General features: G+C 39.5%; 3 protein-coding genes across 3 annotated transcripts; all 3 read right to left on the reverse strand.

The window, feature by feature from the left end:
• Positions 1–271: 271 nt before the first annotated feature.
• Positions 272–4,131, reverse strand: LOC142384660 (kelch repeat and BTB domain-containing protein 13). Its single transcript, XM_075470959.1, has 8 exons — positions 3,567–4,131; positions 3,281–3,469; positions 2,957–3,141; positions 2,527–2,878; positions 2,259–2,404; positions 1,974–2,128; positions 1,056–1,213; positions 272–943 (listed from the first exon to the last, which is right to left on the reverse strand). The coding sequence occupies exons 1-8, from the start codon at positions 3,816–3,818 to the stop codon at positions 761–763; spliced, it is 1,620 nt and encodes a 539-aa protein (XP_075327074.1). The 5' UTR covers positions 3,819–4,131; the 3' UTR covers positions 272–760.
• A 257-nt stretch (positions 4,132–4,388) lies between these two features.
• chkb (choline kinase beta) lies at positions 4,389–14,249 on the reverse strand. Its single transcript, XM_075469678.1, has 11 exons — positions 13,662–14,249; positions 11,467–11,575; positions 11,234–11,347; positions 10,809–10,942; positions 10,624–10,728; positions 9,001–9,059; positions 8,039–8,126; positions 7,766–7,874; positions 7,026–7,126; positions 6,852–6,933; positions 4,389–5,701 (listed from the first exon to the last, which is right to left on the reverse strand). The coding sequence occupies exons 1-11, from the start codon at positions 14,171–14,173 to the stop codon at positions 5,645–5,647; spliced, it is 1,470 nt and encodes a 489-aa protein (XP_075325793.1). The 5' UTR covers positions 14,174–14,249; the 3' UTR covers positions 4,389–5,644.
• Positions 14,250–17,347: 3,098 nt separating this feature from the next.
• Positions 17,348–19,999, reverse strand: LOC142383880 (zona pellucida sperm-binding protein 4-like). The gene is made up of 9 exons (XM_075469679.1): positions 19,694–19,999; positions 19,174–19,300; positions 18,862–19,046; positions 18,671–18,768; positions 18,319–18,476; positions 18,042–18,234; positions 17,775–17,958; positions 17,599–17,678; positions 17,348–17,441 (listed from the first exon to the last, which is right to left on the reverse strand). The coding sequence occupies exons 1-9, from the start codon at positions 19,997–19,999 to the stop codon at positions 17,348–17,350; spliced, it is 1,425 nt and encodes a 474-aa protein (XP_075325794.1).
• Positions 20,000–21,618: the final 1,619 nt, after the last annotated feature.

The raw sequence follows: 21,618 nt of genomic DNA on the forward strand, positions 1-21,618 counted from the left end.
AATGTTGGAGTGAGCAGCAAAATCATTAGACAAAAGCAAGACCCAATAAGCAGCATCTGTTAGGGACTGACTAATGCAAATAACCTTAGATGCTATATAGCAAATACAGGATGTAGATAGAGTTCACTTAAACTCGGGGCCAAGTGGGCAATGTCAAGATCTGAGCCTTCATCAATCAGACTCATGAATACCTGACTTCATTCACTCACAATAATCAGTCTCTGGACACTTTAATCATGTTTAACTTTATTACTTTACATAGCGTTCCCTATAAGTTCATAAGATTTAAATATATATATATATATATATTTTAATTTCCTTAAAGTCAATCTTAAATGTAAAGAAGACAAACAAAAAATGACAGAAGTATACTAGCACTGACCCAGCCTAGACTGGTATGTCAGGAAATCTGTTCTCATAGAAAACCCTCACTGACTAAAAAGGATCCTTGAGATTTTGAATTTCGCATACCAAGTTACAGTTCATTCAAAGTGAAAACAAAGGAAACAGAACAAATCGACTAACAGTTAATAGCTGTAAAAATGTATCATTAATTCTAACTGTCTACTGCAGCAGTCCTTACAGAGGCTCTGTTCCTGGTCACTCTCTTTAAGCCATCTGACTGAAATTCTTATCACAGATTATCCACCAAACATAATTCAGCAGAAGAGATTATCTTTATATGTTGACTACTTAAAAGGCCATTGTATTCAGCCAAACAACCAAGCACATAATGTGTGCAAAGATGATAAATCTAACATTAGAAGTAAAGATGAAAGGTAGCCTCGTAGCGAGTGGGGATAGGCAAGCGTGGAAGAGCTGTCACAGAGAGGGTTTGGAGATCCATCTTCATGACAGTGTTGTGCTCTATACTGGGCATCAGGAGCTCGTCCAGTACAACTGTCCCCTGCCCGGCAAAGGCCAATTTCTCTGCCCTGTGCACCTGTAGAAAAAGAGGATCAATTAGTTAAGAATAAGTAAGAGCATCGAAGATATATTTGTGCTCCATGCTCTCCTAATGTGAATAGAAATTAAGTTTGTTCTTATCTGGTTACCTGTCCCCACTTCTTTGACTGCACACAGAATGATGTCACCACATTCTCTGAGTTGTTCCCACCAATGACAAGCAGCTGGTCGGTAGCCCCCAGGAAATAAAGAGTAGGGAGGTTTACATCTGCTCTGGTGAGGGTGGGGAGCAGTTCAGACCACAAGTCTAACAGAGGGAGGGAATACAGAAGTTCTTTTTTTTCCCTTTCAGATGAGCCATTAGGACAATCTGTCAACTGTATCTTTTTAAGGGGCATTTCTTCAAATTGACATGGGTTGTGTTAAGTAATTCTGAGTAATTAATGTCTAACTTGCAGGAGTCAGCCATCAGAGCGCTCTTTGCTTGGAGAATGAGAGAGGGGCTCAACTGACTGGGGATCAAAGCTGGGAGCTACAGGGACCGCAGCAGCACATTTTCTGTATCTGAAACAACTTCATCCTCTAAAAGTGTGTTGTGTGGAAGCTTACTGTGGGACAGTGTTTTTACATTCGGTGTCCAACAGTGCAAAGAAACATGAATGCTCTTTGGTTGAAAAAAATAATAAACAACTGTCTGATGCATGAGTGATGCAGTGTGAAAATCAACAATATTCTGTTCGCTCCAACTGCAACAACATTGTTTTAGAATTTTTAATTGTTTTAGATGGCAATTATGTGTATCTTTAAGCCCCTGTACTGAGTCGAAGCTATCTTAGTTCCCCTGTCAGAATTTTTCCCCGATTACCCAAACTGATAATGCTCTGAGTGCTGTCTATTGCAAGTTAGACACTAACCAACTTTAATTTTCTTTTATAAAATCCCTTTATGTGAGTGAACAGAACTAAAGGAAAGGGCAATTTACACACAACAGCGCAGACAAGTCTGGGCATTTGATGAGTTAAATAAAAGCTTGACATGCACATGTGTCCTGTTCTGATTTTCTGTACTTTGATTTGTGTTGTACTGCAACAGTAATTTCTCTCCAGTCCTCTGGATGCTACCCAGCACATAAATACAGTGTCCAAGGCTGGTTGCAAGGGGGGCATCATGGGACATGGACAAGGTGAACTGGAAGTCAGTGAGGGGCAATGAGGACACAAACCTGTGGCATAAATCATACACAGAACTGTAGGATGCTTTTCTACAGGGTAAACATAAATATTTGATCAAATATATCATGTATTACAGAACCCTGCTGTTTGTTTTAAAACAACAACAACAAGGACACAAACCTCCAAGTGTCCTTCCATGGATCATAGCACTCTACAGCTGTGTAAAGCGCTGTGCTGGAGTCTGGAGTTACCAGGTAGTCTAGGTACCAGCCTCCCACGGCGTAAATACAGCCTTCACAGGCCACTGCACTGAAGTGCCTTCTGTGCTGTAGAGCAGTAGATGGTGACAGTTTTCTTTAGTATTACATAAATGGTGGAACAGACAAGTCAACAGTATTCATTCTGGGTAAGAAAGCCAGGCTGGTTATTTATAAGAACACTGCTGTACCTTTATCAGAGGTGATGTGGTGACCCACGAATGAGTAAAGGGATTATACCTAAAGGAAGCCATACTGAACTCCCAGCCTCTCTTTTTACGCTGCCTGTAGCCTCCTATGACATACAGATAGTTATAAAGCACCACTGTAGTAAAACACCACTTATCAGCCCTAAAAGGAAGCTCTGTAACTGGGTGCCAATCTCTGCTGTCCTCTGGCCCTTTCAGGGTAAAAATGTGACGGGCTTGTTCTGTTTCTGGGTCATTCCATGAAGTCAGGTTCTCCTTCCGTAGGCTGCACAGATGTTGCTCTCCTTGTGTCCTCATATTCACTACTTCCTCCTTCTCCTCATCATTCACACATCTGAGATATGAATCAGTTTCAGTGACAAGAAACACATTAAAATCCTTTAGGAAATCAAGCCATGAAAACAGTACATACCTGATGATGTGCGGCAGCTCCAGAAGGTTTCTGCTCAGATAAGTGAGTACAGTCATCTTCAGCTCTACACAGAAGATCTCCTGAGCAAGACTCAGGTATGACAAACAGTTGGATGGACTGAGTTCATCTGCCAGGACTGACAGGCACCTCGAGAGGAAGGCCTCAGCTAAGAGATAGCTGCTTACCTCAGGAATGAGAAGTAAGAAGATGCAAGAGGAAGAAAAATGGATGTAGTTCTTAACACTACTGCATCTAAAAAGGAAGAGATGCCCTATAGTAATCAGGATTATTAAACAGAAGATTATTTTGTATTGATCCTTATACCTGGATGTGTTTTCCCAGCTCTTCTCGAGGAACTTTAAAATTACGATTAAAGGAGAACTCAAGGAGATTGCGGAAAATAGAGGCAGGAATGTGGTCCAGATGAATGAGGCTCTCTGAGGTCTCTCTCATTCTCGACTGGGACAAGGCCCGGAAGTACTCGCTGCACTCTGAAAGTCTTTGGAGAGCCACCTTTGAAATAAATTATTAAACCACTCTTTTTTTTTTTTGCCTTTGGCTGGTTTGTAATTAACTTTAAAGGTTAGGAAACTTGCATTTATTAACTTACATGAAAAGCATGTGTGCTGGTTTGGACTGTAACCTTGGTTTCATTTCCATCTCCATGGTGATATGTACGGAGCGCCTCATTGGTTTTCCATTCTTCTGAGTCTGCTTGACACAATCCTTTATCTATGATACCTGGTGATGCTACCCAATTGTTTACTATTGGAAAAGCACCCAAAAGTCTTCTAAGACCATATTGGAACCACAAGGCTATCCACTCGATGAGATTCATAAAATATTCCCAGAGAGCTTTCATCTCACCGTTGCCCGATTTTTAGCTTATTTAACTTTGATTTACTTATGAATTTGACTTCATTTAGCCTCAGTAGCAGAAGTGCTAAAGGTCTTACAGTGCACCTCACACAGGCCCAATAAAACAGTCTAATGAAGAATTCCAACAGCCACAGCACAATGTAGAAAGAAGTTCCACTGGGTAGGATGGTCAGTTTAGTCCATGCACCACCAGCTCATATCCCTCTCTGTGCCGCAGCTCTCAGTCACGTGCCCTTTAACAGAACAAACACCAAAGCATGGCTGGAAATGTAAAATCTTCACCAGAACGCCTTTGAATTCTTTTTCAGATCCAGTCGATACCCTCGATATCTGAGCAGTGCACTTCTTCGGCCGTTCTATTCTTGGCTCCCGGGGGTGGGACAACTGTCAGCCCTCAGGGATCAAACATGGTCCTCATTCGTCATCATGGGGCACTCAAATTACTTTGCAGTTAGATGGCTGTTACGTAAGAGTAACATCACATACAGCAAATCATATCAGAACACATAATGCGTCTTTTACAAATGAATGAGGACAAAATCAGGCTATGACATAGATTCAAAGCAAATAAGCACTTTAATAGTTTAAGAATAATTTTTAGTAGTGCAAAACAGAACCAATATAACACAGACAAGCATCAACCAAGAAATACAGTAATAAGAAAACGGTTAACATAACATTCAGGGACTTCCAATAAGTTCAGTCGATAATTCAGTGCAATCAAGGAGACAATCTAAATAAATAGAAGGATTTTAGGAGCAATTTAAACAAAGCTTTTGGGAAATGTATTGAACCCATCTCGACACACGAATGAACAGCAAAAGTCGTGTGTGGCAGACAAACATTCTAGTTAACCCATGATCTGATATTTTGATCTATGATGAGCAAAAATATCCCCCCCCAAAAAATCTTTTAGTAGGAGATGAAAACGAAATCAAAAAAGAAGAAAAAAGACACGGCAAGAAGTAAAGAAGTGTGAAACAGGCCAAGCATTAAAAATGACCGCTCAATAACAGATACCAAAAAGTGGAGTAAAGATGAAATATTATCTACTAAAGATATTACACTTTGTAACTGTTGTCATGGTTCAAATAACAGTATTGTCGACTACAGTGATACTGTATCAAATAGCCCTCACATTATTATTTGGCTGAATCTGAGAAAGCTTATCAATTAATGGAGTTTGAAAACAATGACTGTGGAGGGATATTTGTACGGTCCAAAGTAAAACGCCTTGTGACAGGACAGACAGGGTGAACATACGGAGCGATTATGTCATAATATCAGTCGTTCTCTCACAGGATACCGTTGGAATCAGTCCCTGTCAAATGTATGGACCCTCATGCAGAGAAAGCAGGAAAAGAGAGAAGTGAGGTAGAAGGACTCCAGTAAAAAGGCTAAAGCAGCGGGTTCTACAAAAGCCTCCCATGCCGAACCCAAGTCGTGGCTTAGCATTGCAAAATGACCATGACACTAAGTTTTACAGTCCAAAATGAAAAGACATCAATTATCTGGCAAGGCAACCAGCACCGCCACTACTGACATCTGACATGCACAGAGGACACGGCAAAAGAATTTCACATGCCAATGTCACAAGGTGGTCCAAAGAAATGAAGAAAAAAATGGTTGACATAACATCGACGTCTTGTAATGTTCATCTTTTACCTTTCACAAAACATTGTTAATCGTAGACCTGCCTGCTTACTATCAATGTTATATAAGTATAAAATCTTCACACAAACATAGGATGAGCTTGAAGGAGGAAAAAAAGACAGATCGGATGGTACGTTCTGATGAGCACGATGGAATTCAGGAGAACAGCTTTTTTTGCTTGAAGTAAGCATCAAAACGGCTCTGGGCATAATCCTGCAAAAGAACAATGTTGAGTAGGAGGTAAAAAAAGAGCTGTAAATACTGGAAAGAATATGAATTTGTGACATACATATCATGAAAATGTATGGACACCTCATGCAAAATGTTAGCCTTCTTGATATAGACAAGCAAAGATTTGTTTCTCTTTGAAAGAGTGCTTATCAATCATTTAAATCTAAATTATAAAAGACATTGTAGCAAGGAAAGAGTACCCCTATATTTATCACACCTTCAGTTGCATCAAACTGAGAAGAGAAATTCCAGAGGAGGTGCCAGTGATCAAAGCCAGCATACAGAGTTACAGGTGACAGCTGTCTTATTCAAAAGCTTCGAGGGTCTGCCAAGACCTACACAGCTCTTTGAGGCCTTAAGAAAAAGGACTGTGGACGCCTAAGAGTCTGATACGGTATTTGAAAAGATCTCCAAATTACTTCAAATAAATCCTTCCACTGTAAAATAATCCATCCAACAGATTTAAATTAACTTGTAGCTCATCCAGAACTGACTTCTAGAGCAAATTCAGGATGTTGAGATGCAAAAAGATGTCTAAAAGAGTCAAAGTGCATATATTCACAATTAGCAAGAGATTATTGTGCAAATTTGACCTGCATGGAGAAATAAATCAATCAAGAATGACTTAAAAGATCCCTGCAGTTAAGAAGATCTTGAACAGTTACAAAAATATTGAAAGTTGTAAAGTTATAAAGACGATGCAGTAAGGACTTGAATGCATCATGTAAGGTCTCTTAGCAACAGAAGACCTTTTCCCACATTAAAGCTGGAATGGACGGGGGACCTTTTTAACAGGCCCAAGATCCACAGAAATCAATGTCTTGGAAAAAAAAAATGGAGGGTATGGAATTGACAATTCTCGCCAAGATTTTAATACTACTGAATTAAACAAAAGTAAAGGCACTGTGCATTGAACGATGACGTTAAATTCAGCACAAAATGTCTGCGACTGGTGAAGGATTATGCACGATAGCTTCAGGTAATAATGCTTCTGGGCACTGATTTAAAGAGAGACAAATGTTGTTTGTCCTAATCTTTCAAAAAAATCTCAACAATTTCCACACGAAGCCCTCTTTCCAACAAAACTATTATTCATGTATAACTGATGCTGTAAAAACAACAAAAACCTTACCATGTATCCAAACTCAATCCGGGATAGCTTAGCTTGAATGATGGACCATAAACCCCAGAGGAAGTGTGACGCTAGTGCATATCTACAGGGAAAAGCTACAAGTTTAGGGTTCTGATTCATTCTGCAACAACAAAAAATTACCACTGCTGTAAGTTACTCCAACAACGTGTTCACCTGTTTGCTTCGATTATCATGTCCTCTTCAATTTGCATCTGGTCCGCAGCGCCGTCAGAGTGTCTTCGCTGTTCTGCCAAATAACTTCTTATGAAAAGAAGCTGAAACGAGTATGAAAATAACTTACGACATGTTAACAAATCTAGAACAAGCATCGGTTACCAATGATACAAGTGACTGAATTTAACTGCGTGTGCAGCAGAAATTCTTCTAAAACTTGAATTGACCCTTTTCACCACTGGATGGCACTGCATGACCAGAACACTTCACAGCTTCCATCCTCTCAACGGGATTATCTGATAACTTGGATTTAAACGGCAACACTGTAGCATACACCTTTTTGACTATTACAGGCATAAGTGAGTCAAATTTATTCAACTGGTTCAGCAGCCAAACATTCATTTGTGAATTTGAAATCACTGATGCTGCATTACATGAATAAAGAAACAGAATATAATACTTTTGTCATTGCAGATGTCATTCTCTAACTCAGCTGTTGTCAACTTGCTATTGGACCTTTTCAGAAAACATGCATAAACCTTAAGGACAGAGAAATACATCTGGGCAGCCATGTCTTATGAACCATTAGAAGTATTTTGGTTGATTTCTTTGCAAGATTATGTAAACCTAAATTCAAAATTTCTCATATATGAAATCCAATTTTAGGCTTCCCGTATCGTACCGAACTTTTCCCGATGTGAATAATCAGCTTTATTGTAATGCAACGTGTCTTGACTGACCTGCTGCTCTCTGGTTGGATAGTTCTCCGGTGTGGCTTTATAAAAAGGCCACTCTTTGTATGTGTAATCATACATCCACTCACAAAAATGGTTCCCGAAGTCAAATCCTCTACAAAAAGAAAAAAATATTTCAACATTAATAAACAAGGGCCTGTACAGATGACTGATTTCGAAACAAAAAGGCATGAATGTTAAAGAGATGACTCGTATGATTTGCCGAATCAAAACAGTAGCGCTTCACACTGAATCTATGACACAAAGTGCAGTTATTACCTGTAGTTGTAACTGCTGTATTCAAAGTCTATCAGCATGAGTTTTTCATTCGAGGAGTGGTCCCTGTTTTCCAGCATCAGAATGTTTCCTGCAGCAACAAAACCAAAATTAGAGGAATCACACTCATCGATGTCTTTAGCAGATGTCAGGGTAGACCGGAGGACGCTTTATATGAACAATATAAAGGAATTCAATTTCTGGTGTATAGAAGTAACTTGAACTGATGAGACTGGTCACCAATTCAGGTTATTTTGTATATTTGCTCATAAAAATTAAACATGTAACTTCACAAGCTGTTGACCAAACTAAAATACATTTAATTCAGATGTAATGTATATATTAAAAATGCATTTGACGGGCAAAAAAAGTGAGTTTACAGTATTTTCCATTATCTGAGTTTGAAATTCTAGTATCATGGCAACACAAAACCTGAATACCCAATATCACGATCAAGCTTTGAAAAACCCCTTGTTGGTGAGGACAACCTGAGATCAGCTTACAACATAATAAAAAGTTAAAAAGGAAAGTAGAGGAGGTTTTATTAGTATGTTTAGAGGTCCCCATATTTCTGAACCAGTAGTGCAAGATCAGCTTAGGCAGCTGCCTTTTTTGTTAGACTTTCCCATCGTTTAAAAAAACAAACAAAAACCTTTGACTTATCACCTCATACACTTATAAGACACGTTTTCACTTAACTTACAAGGTGCTGTGGTGCCCTCTGAACTTCCTGGTTATGGATATACGCATGTGTTACAGATGTCTCAGGTCTAAATAGGTTAAAGGACGACGCGAACAAATACGAGCTGCATCTATAAATAAGTACACACCAGTCTGACTTTACCTTCTATAATAGCGAGGGTACCCTAAGAAATGAGAGAGCGGAGCCGGTGTGTAGATCAATCAGATCAAACTTGTGATGTGAGGGTCATGGAGCTATGATGGAAGCAAGATTGGCTTTTTACCTTCTTGGACATCATTGTGGCAAAACACTACTGGTGATGGAGTTGCTGCCAGTAACGCACTGTTGTAGAAGCAGCATGATGAATAGAGTTGGTGACATAAAAGAAAAAAAAAAAAAAAAACAAGGTAGAGAAGAGACTAAGTTTGTTAGCGTTGCAGGTAGTGCAACTTGTGAAGACTGACATTTATAATAAAAAAAAAAAATAAAAAAAAGCCATTCACGAAAATATTGATTTAACCGCACATTACTCAATATCTGTCCAAAGTACACTGAAGCAATGTTGCAACAAGTATTGGATCTGAATCTGTTTGTGTCGTAAGTTGAACAGGCTGCACTGATTACGACATCCATTTAACTTGAGCTGTAATTGATAGGTAGCACGAATGCATGAGAACAACCCCCCATTACATAAGCCAAAGGCAACTCTTTCGCTAAACGAAAAAGCTCCAGAATAGCTCATTTATCGAGTGGTATGAGCAGCATTTAACTCTCTGGAATATTTTCTTGATCACTTTGTGTTCCTTGGTGTGGAAAAGAAAGCCGTGAACAAAAAAAATGCCTTAATGTGTGTAAGACACTGTGAAAAGTACCCTTTCAACTGAAATGACTTTAAGGACAGTTGATTAAAACCATATAAAAAGCCGATTCCAGTGCACTGACAATTTCATTTTATGCTTGCGTCAGAGTGAGATCGATACACAACTACAAGATAACGTTTAAATAAACACAGACAGACACCGGTCTGATTGTGCATTATCTCCAAGGTCGAACTATCAGAGGGACTCAGCAGTGGAGTCGTGGAGGCACTGGGACAAAGGTCAACCACTAGTCTGGCGAGGGGAAAATATAACAAAACAACTGGTCCTATCTCTATGAAAAAAATCCTCCAGCTATGACCGTCACAGGTTTATTTGAGTATAAGTAATAGGTCTACACTACTGCTGGCATATCACTTAAAACTATTTGACAGTTTTGCCTTGTGACAATTAATTAATGTGATTAATTAATCACAGTGCTCAAGCCCTATTAGCTACGTTTAATACAATAACTGAACTATTTTCTTCTGAATTCAGGAATCGTGCATACTACAACCACAAGAAGTATTAAAATGTGTTGTGACTAGATTTTGGACTCAACATGTTGGCAAGTTTATCTTGCAAACACCCTAATAGAAAAAAAAAAGCAAAAAAAAAAAAAAAGCATCAGCCCACACATTATCCATCGTTAAAATGCTCTTTGCTGCTCATAGCCACATAAGGAGCATGTGTTATCATCGGTCAATTATACTTGAGGATCTTAGTAAATAAGCTGTCACTCTGCATAAAGTCTACATGTAAATTAGCCTTGATAATAAAGATCGATCAAGCAACACATTTGGTTTTGTCCATCAGTTTCACCATTAACCTTAAACAGGCATTTTGAAACAGACGTACACTTTGGAGAAGGACTTGGCTTTGCTCTGTATCTCCATCTGATAATGGTGAACGATGGCAGAGGTGATTAATTTAACCAATTTTCCTTAACCTTTCCAACCCCAATATCAAGGCTTCATGTATGCCACATGCATAAAGACACTACGAAACATATTGTATTTGCCTATTTTGAAGGCTTCGAGCCAACTCACCGGAGACTCTCTAGCTCAGTGGGCAGGTTAAACTTCATCAGCTTCTTGTACTTCTTCACATGTGCTTCACGCACAAAATTAATCTTCATCACTTGATCCATGTATCTAAAAATAACGATTGGTAAATTTGAATGCAAGTATACTACAAAGTCATTGTAGCAAGTTGATGCAGTTGAAGTTCTTACCTATCAATGGTTCCAAACAGCCATTTAGGCTCTTTGTTAAAGGGCATAACCATTTCATGGAAGCGTGCCAGCTTTGTGGCAATCTCAGCGGAGATGGCTGGATCCGAGAGTTGATCTGTGTGCATGCGAGTATTCTGGGCAGAAGAAAAAAAAAGATAGAACCACAGAAATCAACTCTTTCCCAACTACTAAACTTAGAAATGTAGTATATGTGCACCTCTACGGAGCTTATTTTCTCAGGAAAGTACCATAATGACGGTTGTTTTTGGTTAAGCCAGCTATAAGATCTGACTGACAATGCTATCAAGAACATACATTGTGTGATGAAATCAAAATACTTGTTTACTTCATACAAACAGAACTCGCGAATGCAGTGCAACTACAGATGTGTGTACAATCACTTAAGCATGAGTCTGTTGTCATACCGACAGGTATTGTTCCAAGCGTCCCTCAGGAAAGATGCCATAAAGTTTGGGCCCCAAAGTTCGTTCTGCCAGAATGGCAAACATAACACTCTCCAGTACAAGAGAGTCCACACCCTGAGTCACAGAGAGACACAGCAGCAGAGACATGTAAGGAACAATTACAACAAAATACTTGCAGGCACAAACACTCATGCCCGAGTGGAATTTCTGGGTGGCACAAAAGACAGACTAACCTGCAAGATGGCACCGTAGACTCTGAGGAGCACCTGGCGTGGCTCCTCTCCCACCGAGTGTATATGGTCCGGCAAAATACACAGGTACAGTAGATTACTAAGTCCACCACTGCAAAGCAAAGATACCGTAGTTCACATGATCTGGTTCGTCAAAGTGAACCAGAAAAAAACTTGCTTGGAATTCCTTTAAGTGTACCCCAATGACGTCCACAAATTCAGCCAATTCAAAATAGTTCAAAACAGGTTTTGAGTGGTAAAAGTTTTCTTTTCTGTCAACAAACACAATCTCTCAAAATATCCCAATGCCAGTATGTTGGAACACCATAACTGAAATTACTCTAAACCCTGATATATACTACCAGTCAAAAGATTTGAAACATCTTCTCATTTAATGTATTTTCATGACTATTTTCATTGTAGATTCTCACTGAAGGCATCAAAACTACAAATGAACACATTTGGTATTTCGTAGTGAACAAAAAAGTGTGAAAGAACTGTAAACATGTTTCATATTCTAGATCCCTCAAAGTAGCCACCCTTTGCTTTGTTGACGGAGCTGCAAACCGGCCTTCTCTCAATGAGCTTCATGATGTAGTCACCTGAAATGGTTCTCCCTTCACGGGTGCGCCTTATCAGCATTCATTTGTGGAATTTCTTGCCTTCTTAATGGAGTTGGGACAATCAGTGGTGTTGTGCAGAAGTCAGGTTGGTACACAGCTTACAGTCCTATTTGAAAACTGTTATAATTCATATTATGGAAAGAACCAATCAGCTAAGTAAAGAGAAATGACAGTCCATCATTACTTTAAGAACTGAAGGTCAGTCAGTCAATGTTTGAGTGTGTCTCCAAGTGCAGTCGTAAAAACCATCAAAGCGCAACAACAAAACTGGCTCACATGGAGATCGCCCCAGGAAAGGAAGACCAAGAGTCACCTCTGCTGCTGAGGATGAGTTCATCCGAGTCACCAGCCTCAGAAATCGCATGTTAACAGCACCTCAGACTACAACCCAGATGAATGCCACACAGAGTTCTAGTAGCAGACACATCTCTACATCAACTGCTTAAAGGAGACTGCACGAATCAGACCTTTATGGTCAAATAGCTGCTAACAAAAAAACAAAACACTACTACGGAAAAAAGCAACGAGCAGAAGAGATTTGTTTGGGCCATGAAACACAAGGAATGGACGTTAGACCAGTGTAAATATGTGCTTTGGTGTGATGAGTCCAAATTTGAGACACTTTGAGAGACTTTTTGCAGCGCAGAAAAGGTGAACGGATGGTCTCTACATGCATGGTTCCCAACTTGAAGCATGGAGGAGGTGTAATGGTCACTGTTGGGGATTTATTCAAAATTGAAGGCACACTGAAACAGCATTCTGCAGTGACATGCCATGCCATCCCACCTGGTTTGAGTTTAGTTGGACCATCATATATTTTTTTTTTAAGAGGACAATGACCCCAACCACACCTCCAGGCTGTGTAAGGGCTATTTGGCCAAGAAGGAGAGTGACGGAGTGCTGCGCCAGATGACCATGCCTCCAAAGTCACCTGACCTGAACCCAATCCAGGTGGTTTGGGAAGAGATGCACAGCAGAGTGAAGGCAAAATGGCCAACAAGTGCTCAGCATCTCTGGGAGCTCCTTCAAGACTGTTGGAAAATCATTTCAGGTGACTCCCTCATGAAGCTTATCGAGAGAATGCCAAGAGTGTGTTCACTACATAATTCCACAGGTGTACATTCATAGTTTTGATGCCTTCAGTGAGAATGTAAATAGTCATGAAAATAAAGAAAAACCATTAAATGAGAGGGTGTCTCCAAACTTTTGACTGGTAGTATATATATATTTATAAAAAAGTCAAAGGAGTTTGACATAAAGTTTGACAGAAATGATATCAATCAGCAGAAACACTATATGAATGACCAAACTAAAGCTAATGAAACAACAAGAAAGACCTGTTATTTTATTACTAACTTTGAACATGTCAGCAAAAATGTTAAAACAATCTTTGGTGACAGTGGTCCACATAGTTATAGAACCTCTGCAAATTGGTGCACACGAAAAGAAAGAAAAAGAAAAGGAAAAAGGCTATTGCAATTTTGAATCCATCATGTTAATACAGTGCCATACCCATGGACATACCCATGGACATAAGTTTGTATCCTCAGTCCAACTGCGCCTGGAATTAATTACCTGACTATGCTGATTTGAAAGTCTTTCTCCTGGATGGTCTTCCAAGATCCGGACAAAAAGTCTCGGCACCAAGCAAAGGCCCTACTTCTTGTGTCTCGGTCGACCTCCTCGCTTCTCCCATCCCGAAAAGACTCTGCCTCCGAGTCGTCATCATAATTGGCCCCAAACAGAGGACTCGGAGTCCTCAGGTTTCTCTCATTAAGGAGTAGCGCGCCTCCCACTCGTTTCTTCTCCGCCGGAGGACCGGTGCCTTCTGCTAAGTGAGGGGTTACGTTGCTCCCACACAGCCCCGGCCCTGGCTTGTCTGCTTTGTCCAAGTCCTCCTTGCCGTGACAGCTACTATGGGTCACATTTCGACTAGACTGCATTGTGAGCTTCCGGGAGAAGAGTAGAGGAGCACTGGAGTAAAACGAATGTCTGAGGCGACAGCCCGGGCTCGCTGACACACACAGGTCGCCGGTAAAGCTACTTACCCGGAAGAACCAAACATAGTTGGTGGGTCTGAACCGCATGGGAGGAGGCTGATAGCGTAAACTATAAAATATTCAAATTACTTTAATCTGCTGGCATGCTCAACCACTGGTGATCTGAAGTGGTATATTCACTGTCCAATCACAATTCAGGGTCTAGGTTCGTATATCTATTTCATTGGTCAGTGCTACGTGCTATATTCAATACGTCATCATTATGCCATTAGCTGAGGGTTTCTGGGAAGTGAAGTGTTTACATTCAGGTCGGACGGCGGAGTCGAATATGATAGGAAAACATATCAGTCAGGGAAATGTGAGTGTGGGGAAGATGAGACAATTGAACATGTTATTTTATATTGTAGAAATGATCAGGCTCAGAGAAATAATTTAGTTAGAAATCTTAGTAGGATGAAAATGAAATTGGATATAGTAAATTTATTGCAAAAAGAATCAGGAAACAGAGGATATCAGGTCATTTTTTATTATTTAAAACAGTGTAGGTTGTATAATAGAATTGAGTATATATAAGAGTATATAAATGAGTGTATATGAGTAGGGGCTATGTACATGTGTAGGCATATGTAGATATAAGGGTATATATGTGTGTGTGTGTGTGCGTGTGTGCGTGTGTGTGTGTGTATATATACATCTGTGTATGGGTATATATATATGTGTGTATATATAAATATATATATATATAGAATTGTCATGTGATCCACACTCCTACAGCTGTAATGCTTCCTTAAGTTGTTTGCCAACCGCCATTAAAAAAAACGAAATAGAGAGAGAGAGAGAGAGAGAGTCGATCTTTGAATCTCATAGAAAATAATATGAGTCTGTTTTTGTAAGGGCTGATTACATTCTTTGGGACTTCAACATTCCAAGGGAAATGTGTTTACTCTCGTTAAAAAAAAATACAAAGCTTTAAACTAATTAAAGAAAACAATAAGACCATGTGTCCATGACCATGGCTTCAGCCAGCGCTAGTTTTGAATTTTTGTGGTTGTTGCAACGTTAAGGCCTTAGAGGCTCTAAGGTGCTCCACAGAACATTTATCCCCCATACAAAGAAATGCTTATCATCTTCATTTACTTAAAACATGTTAATGAATTTGAGAATGTCAGAAACAAATCTATGAACTTGTAACACTACAACACATAACTGGGAGACTGACAGCGCAAAGGCAGACACGATAAGACGGTACGTTGCAGCAGCAGCAAGGTTTTCAGACTAGTCTGGGAAAATTGATAATTTTCCTAATTTTATACAATTTCTGCCAATGCCTGCTGCTCAGGGTAATTGTGTCACTGCACTGTAATATCTAATAAGTTGGCTTTTCTTATCTAAAAAAAAAAAGTATGCAAACTCATTGTCTCAACTCATTAGCCTGGGAATCAACTCATTACAAACAGATTGAATAGGTACAATTTGAACAATTTAAGTGTGCAGAATCTAAAAAAACTTGATAAATCTGAGTATGCTGCCATAAGGTTGTATGAATAACTTGAAGCTTTCAATTTATTGCAAATTAAAGGGAATTCTTCATGAAAACTTTTTTTGTTTGTTTTCAATAGAAAAGGATGATTCTGAATTGAATTGACTTCATACAGTTGATAAACTCAACCAGGAATGTTGCATGTGCTTGTGAGCCTGTGCTTAGCTGAACTGTTATGTTGAATATGTTTATGTCCACACCACCAAACTTTCTGTTATGTTGCAGCAACTGCCTGTAAAATATTTTTTTTAAAACACAAGGATGCATCTGGTAATGGCCATAACTGTATAACTGTAGTTTTGTGGCGATATGACCAAATTACGTTTTTCTTTTTCATTTAGCCGGGAACTAGTTTAACCATCTGTGGCATGTAGCTGTAGTGCAACTCATGCTTTAGGAGAGAGATAATTGGAGGTGACTTCATACAAACATTTTACATACATACATTTTTGCATTTTATTTAAAAAAACACACACATTCTAAATAATAAATCAATAAGAAAAAAATTAAACTAAATAAAAGATACTTTTAGAAACATCTCTTTTATTACTACTGGAAAACTGGCGAAACATTATATTTAGATTAATTTGGGATTTTTTTTCTTCATATTCAAACTTTGTGGTATATTGATTATTGATGCACCAATCAACAAAAATGTACTTTCAAAGCCTAGTGGTAATTTAAATCACAAGTCAAAGGCAAAGGTGCACAAAGGTGCATGAAATGCATGATGTCCAATTTTTTGTCTTGAAGTCATACACTAGATAATTGTATTTTTAATATTTTCCTGGGTCAAACCATCAAGCATCATACCAGCTGACCCCAATTGGCTGTGAGGACACATCACTTGTGAATAGAGCTGCTGGGGTTACGGTTATGTCTTCGAACAGTTTTTGATTTCATCCATCTAAATTTTTGATTCTTTGTTGCACCTGTTGAACTTTGATAAAGGCCTAGTCAGTAAAGAAATGATCAAGCCTTGAGTTAAATATCGAACAATCAGGTTTAGTTATCTATAAATACTGTGCTGCGTTTTAAGGCTTTTTCATTGATTGAGATATTTCCTTGTTTGACCATGGTCGTGCAGCTTACATCCTCCAACTATTTTACATAACAATGTATTATTATAAATACAGTTTAAATTAAGAATATGAAATTGCCATGGAACTGCTTCAGTCGTACATTACTTTGATATACTATTTAAAAAAACATGGTTATGTCTAGTTTCTTCACCTATTTTAACATTTTCTTTGCTTTTACTCAATTAAGTTACAAAAAATGAAATTCAATAATACTTCAGTAATCCCCGAAATAATACATTATGTTACTGCAGCATAGAATATGTTATTGTAATAGATATAAATGCTCGCTCCTCATCGGCACCTCTGCACCATCAGCTGGCTCTTCTGGCTCTGGACACTTCGCCTCGACTACCTCGTCTCCAGTAAGACCCTTCCCTTTACTCTGGGCTGCCAAAGAACTGAACTGTATGAAAATAAAGGTAATAACTGTTTTTGGGACACTTCTTACCCATTAGATTGGTTTTGTCTGATTCAAGTATAAGTAGATCATGTGCTGTATCTGAATGATGTTTTGTGAGGAAACATAAAAAATTATCAGGCAACACATTCAGCCAAAAGAAGATTTATTTGAACTCATTTATTTTTTTGAAGGTTTCCTGGATTTAGACTTGGTGAAAAGAAAACTCCTTTGGGATGTTGTTATTGAGAACTTGGATCAGTGATAACAACCTCCATGCTGCTAACCACGGTGGTCTCCTCTCTGGAGAGTTTCTTGGTAGAACCAGAAACTTCTCTCTTGTCTAGTGCAGAAAATATGGAAATATCAATTACTCTCGGTCTTAGTTTTATACCACAGTACACAAGTTTCCTGTATTAATTTCAATCATAAAGAAGTGATTAAAGCTCAGATAGTCACTACATTGGTAATACCCAAGAGTACTCTGTAATACTTACTCTTCCTGAAGCACCTTGGTTCACAGTTGTTTGCAAGAGAAGGTTGGCACACAGCAACATCACAGTGGATAAAAATCTGGAGAAAAAAAGTACAGTGTTGTACATAAATTAAGGTGATTAAAAAAATTGCAATAACAAAGCATATTTTTTTTTAGATAATTGGATTCTATACCCTTTCTTTCAGAGGAATCAAATCTGGTGCCGCAGCCCCCTTTTTGGAGGGATCACTTGCACCAGCCTGGACAAAAGTGAACATCTTAAAAATGAAACGTCTGTGATGCCTTGGGTACATCAGTCCAGATGAGGCATCCACAGGAACACAAGTTGTTAAGTAACGGTCATCCAGGTTGGGACAGCTTTGACGAGAGGAGAGGGTATACAGTGTTTTGTTAAAAATGTATCATAAAGGCTTCAAAATCAAACCAACACTTACTCTTACCCATCAATCAGCAAATCCCACTGAGGAAGACTTTGAGGATACTGGCTAGTGGTTGCCCAGCATCTTCCAAGAGTCAGAACAAGGTTGGGATCAGTCCTCTCCAGCATTCGGACCTCAACGTACACAGGATCCCTGAGAACCTTTATGACGGGGTAGTCACCATCAGTATAAAAGGAGGTGTAGGCCACATCCTCTGTAGCAACAAAAGAAGAGTGGTTGTTGGCACAGTCATTCCAAAAAACACTTAATATAAAAATAGAATGTGCTCAATGCTGACCTTCGACACAACCCTTGCTAGTACATTCTCCATTGCCCAGCCTGAGCTCCACACGTAGGGGTCCAGGAGCTGCAACTGGCAGTGGTGGAGGAACCAAACCAACCTCAATGACCAAAGCCTCAATTGAAGAACCAATATATCTGCACTGGACAGACAGCCTGGGACAAGAAATAAAAGCTATCTAAGTCTATCAAAAAATCCATTATGGTTTTTGAGGTTTGGCTTGATTTCAGACTTTGTATATCTTTTTGTTAGTTATAAGTGCTAAGTGCAAAATCTTTCATTGTAGCCAGCATATAGCAATCTTTTAATCTATAAGATTACCAGTTATTTTGAATTCAATAACACATACTCATATTGGCTGTCCCTCGTAATGGCTCCTAAAGGTCCAAGAGCCACTTCATATGAAGAGGACATCCTGTTCTCGTAGACTATCACACCAGGCTCTTCCTACAGTAAATTGGTAGTGTTTAAAGCTTCATTGTTACCATACAAAAAATAATAAATATCAAGTTTAAGAGTTAGATGAGTTCCAGCCCTTACCATCATGACTGTGCCGCAGGCAGTGACAGGGAACTGGTAGATGGCAAAAGCTGAGGTGGTACCAACAGGACTGCATGTTGGACCATCTCCAAGGAAACCAATTGAATCCAAGTCAATATTGGGTAAAGTGGCATCTCTGGAAACAACAATGATGACCTGACCATCCTTGGTACACTGAAGAGTCACTGAGAAAATTGCAGAAAAAACATGAAACAATGACTATTGCAAAAATTCTTGTTCACTTTTAAGTATCAAAGAAGCATACCTTCAAGATTCTGGGAAAAATTCGGAGGAAAAAACGAAAGCACTTACCAGATCTGCCATAATAGCACATGCGTCCATCGAAGCAGCAGTTGATAGCATCACAGTGTTCGGCAGAAATGATTGGGGCGCCGCATTGAATCTTGTGGTGCTGAGCCACCTCACAACTGTGAAATGACTCTGTGTGCGCCTGATTACTCTGACCTGGATTAGGCTTCACGGGCTCATAGGGATTCTGAGGTTTCTGAGGAGGGACGTAGGGATTCTGAGGGACGTAGGGATTCTGAGGCACTGGAGGAACGTAGGGATTCTGAGGCACTGGAGGAACGTAGGGATTCTGAGGCACTGGAGGAACGTAGGGATTCTGAGGCACTGGAGGAACCTTGGGATTCTGAGGCACTGGAGGAACCTTGGGATTCTGAGGCACTGGAGGAACGTAGGGATACTGAGGTTTCGGAGGAGGGACGTAGGGATTCTGAGGCACTGGAGGAACGTAGGGATTCTGAGGTTTCTGAGGAGGAACGTAGGGATTCTGAGGTTTCTGAGGAGGAACGTAGGGATTCTGAGGCACTGGAGGAACGTAGGGATTCTGAGGTTTCTGAGGAGGAACGTAGGGATTCTGAGGCACTTGAGGAACGTAGGGATTCTGAGGTTTCTGAGGAGGAACGTAGGGATTCTGAGGTTTCTGAGGAGGAACGTAGGGATTCTGAGGTTTCTGAGGAGGAACGTAGGGATTCTGAGGTTTCTGAGGAGGAACGTAGGGATTCTGAGGTTTCTGAGGAGGATCGTAAGGATTCTGAGGTTTGTCTTGAGCCCCAGCCAGATAACCTTGCAAAGCAACTACCAGAAGGCAACAACAAATCAGTCTCAATGCCATGGTCACACAGCACAGTGATTCACAAATGAAACTGAATGCTGTGGAAATTGTGGCACAAATATGGGGACTTTTATAAGACATAGGTCATGATGACTTGCGATCTCACAGTCTATTTGTTGTCCTCATCTGCCAGTCAGATGCCACAGTTATTGATTAGTCCATGTTCATGTCCTGAAGAGATAAGCTGTGATGCCAAAAACTAAACCTCAGGGCATTTGACAAATATTGTATCAGAACATGGTAAGAGTAAATCATAGTCAACATTTACCACTTTATTCTTTGAATGCTGTCTTCATGAAGTTTGATGGAGTATGCCAGCTGTTTGTTAATATTTCCACTGAATAAATTAAATCTTATTTGAACAGTTTCAAAACAGAAACCTTCAGAGGGTCTACACGACCTGTAGTGTAACAGTCTCTCAGCAAACAAAAGCCTTATCTTATCTCTCAGTTTGACATTGGGAAAAATTGCATGGTTAGAACAAGCAGGTCATCTGTGTATACATATGACACACAGACGACCTGTTGTATGACCTTTCAGTATGTTGCTGTTTCACTCGATCAACGCAATCTTAACAGATGAAGTTATAACAAGTTTAACACAGTTAAAAATGATCAAAATGCATTTCACTCGAAGTAAATGTTACCGAAGCAACTGGATAGTGTAGTGGTAAGATTGCCAACTTTCATGGGATTGGGGCTCGAATCCTTACCCCAACGCTGAAAGGTACTACCTCCAGTAGGGGTCCTTAGGCAAGACCCTCCACTTCCTGCCTACCCGGGATATGAGTGTAAGTTGCTTTGGATAAAAGTGTCTGCCAAAAGCATAAACATAAATGTACTTCTGACTCATCATCATTTTACTGTAAGATGCTTTTAAATGGTTTTCAATATTTAGAAGTGTTGAAAATATATTTGAAACATTTTAGACAATTAATAATGTACTAATAATATCTACTAATTATATATTCAAAGTATAACCCATGCAATCTTAAAAAGGAAAGAAAAAGATCCAAAGAACTCTGTTCAGGAGAGACTGTGCAAATACTTGTCGTTGTTGCTTCACCACAGGTGATTTTAACTCTCTGAAATAAAAAAATATGAAAAAGGTATTAAGGATTTAGGGTGATTAACCTACACGGTGTAGAACTGGTAATATCTTTGACATCTAAGTAGTCATTAAATTCCAAAATTGTGTCAAGTTTATCAGGAGTTCCTGCAGGCTTAACTTACATATGCCTTCTCTTTTGTATTTGATGGTAAATACAACATTTGAAGATAATAGAGTTATGGGCAGTGAAGCAGTAGCCTGGCGACGCCATCCTACGTACTTCCGCCCAAAGATTTTGGCTCCGCACATAGTCTGGCCAAATCCCCCTACCTCGGTTCGCTCAGTGTTTTGCCAATCAGCAAACAGTTGCGAGTGGTGACGCAGAACTCACGCGCGGAGTCCATTGTAGTCCATATAATTGTAGTTCAACCGCAGCGGAAATAAACATGGCGACGGAAGAACGCTAGAAGCTATCCATGAAGTTGTCTCAACTCTGGAGATCATTACACAATTAAAACGAGAGCAAGAGGAGAATGCCTCGTCAATTTTGTTAGTGGCAAGGATGTCGT

Source organism: Odontesthes bonariensis, chromosome 7, assembly GCF_027942865.1.
Source record: "Odontesthes bonariensis isolate fOdoBon6 chromosome 7, fOdoBon6.hap1, whole genome shotgun sequence".
Taxonomy (NCBI): Eukaryota; Metazoa; Chordata; class Actinopteri; order Atheriniformes; family Atherinopsidae; genus Odontesthes; species Odontesthes bonariensis.

Excerpts from the sequence above, each read along its gene's own strand:
- chkb (XM_075469678.1), bottom strand. The coding sequence starts at position 14,173 with ATGCGGTTCAGACCCACCAACTATGTTTGGTTCTTCCGGGTAAGTAGC. Across the intron at positions 11,348-11,466 it reads TCTACGGTGCCATCTTGCAG|GGTGTGGACTCTCTTGTACT; the intron begins GTTAGTCTGTCT and ends TCTGTGACTCAG. Across the intron at positions 7,875-8,038 it reads TACAGCAGTTACAACTACAG|AGGATTTGACTTCGGGAACC; the intron begins GTAATAACTGCA and ends TTCTTTTTGTAG.
- LOC142383880 (XM_075469679.1), bottom strand. The coding sequence starts at position 19,999 with ATGGCATTGAGACTGATTTGTTGTTGCCTTCTGGTAGTTGCTTTGCAA. Across the intron at positions 18,235-18,318 it reads TAGCAAGGGTTGTGTCGAAG|AGGATGTGGCCTACACCTCC; the intron begins GTCAGCATTGAG and ends TTGTTGCTACAG. Across the intron at positions 17,959-18,041 it reads TGGGATTTGCTGATTGATGG|CTGTCCCAACCTGGATGACC; the intron begins GTAAGAGTAAGT and ends CTCTCGTCAAAG.
- LOC142384660 (XM_075470959.1), bottom strand. The coding sequence starts at position 3,818 with ATGAAAGCTCTCTGGGAATATTTTATGAATCTCATCGAGTGGATAGCC. Across the intron at positions 2,129-2,258 it reads CCATGGAAGGACACTTGGAG|GTTTGTGTCCTCATTGCCCC; the intron begins GTTTGTGTCCTT and ends TTTATGCCACAG. Across the intron at positions 1,214-1,973 it reads GCAGTACAACACAAATCAAA|ACTTGTGGTCTGAACTGCTC; the intron begins GTACAGAAAATC and ends TCCCTCTGTTAG.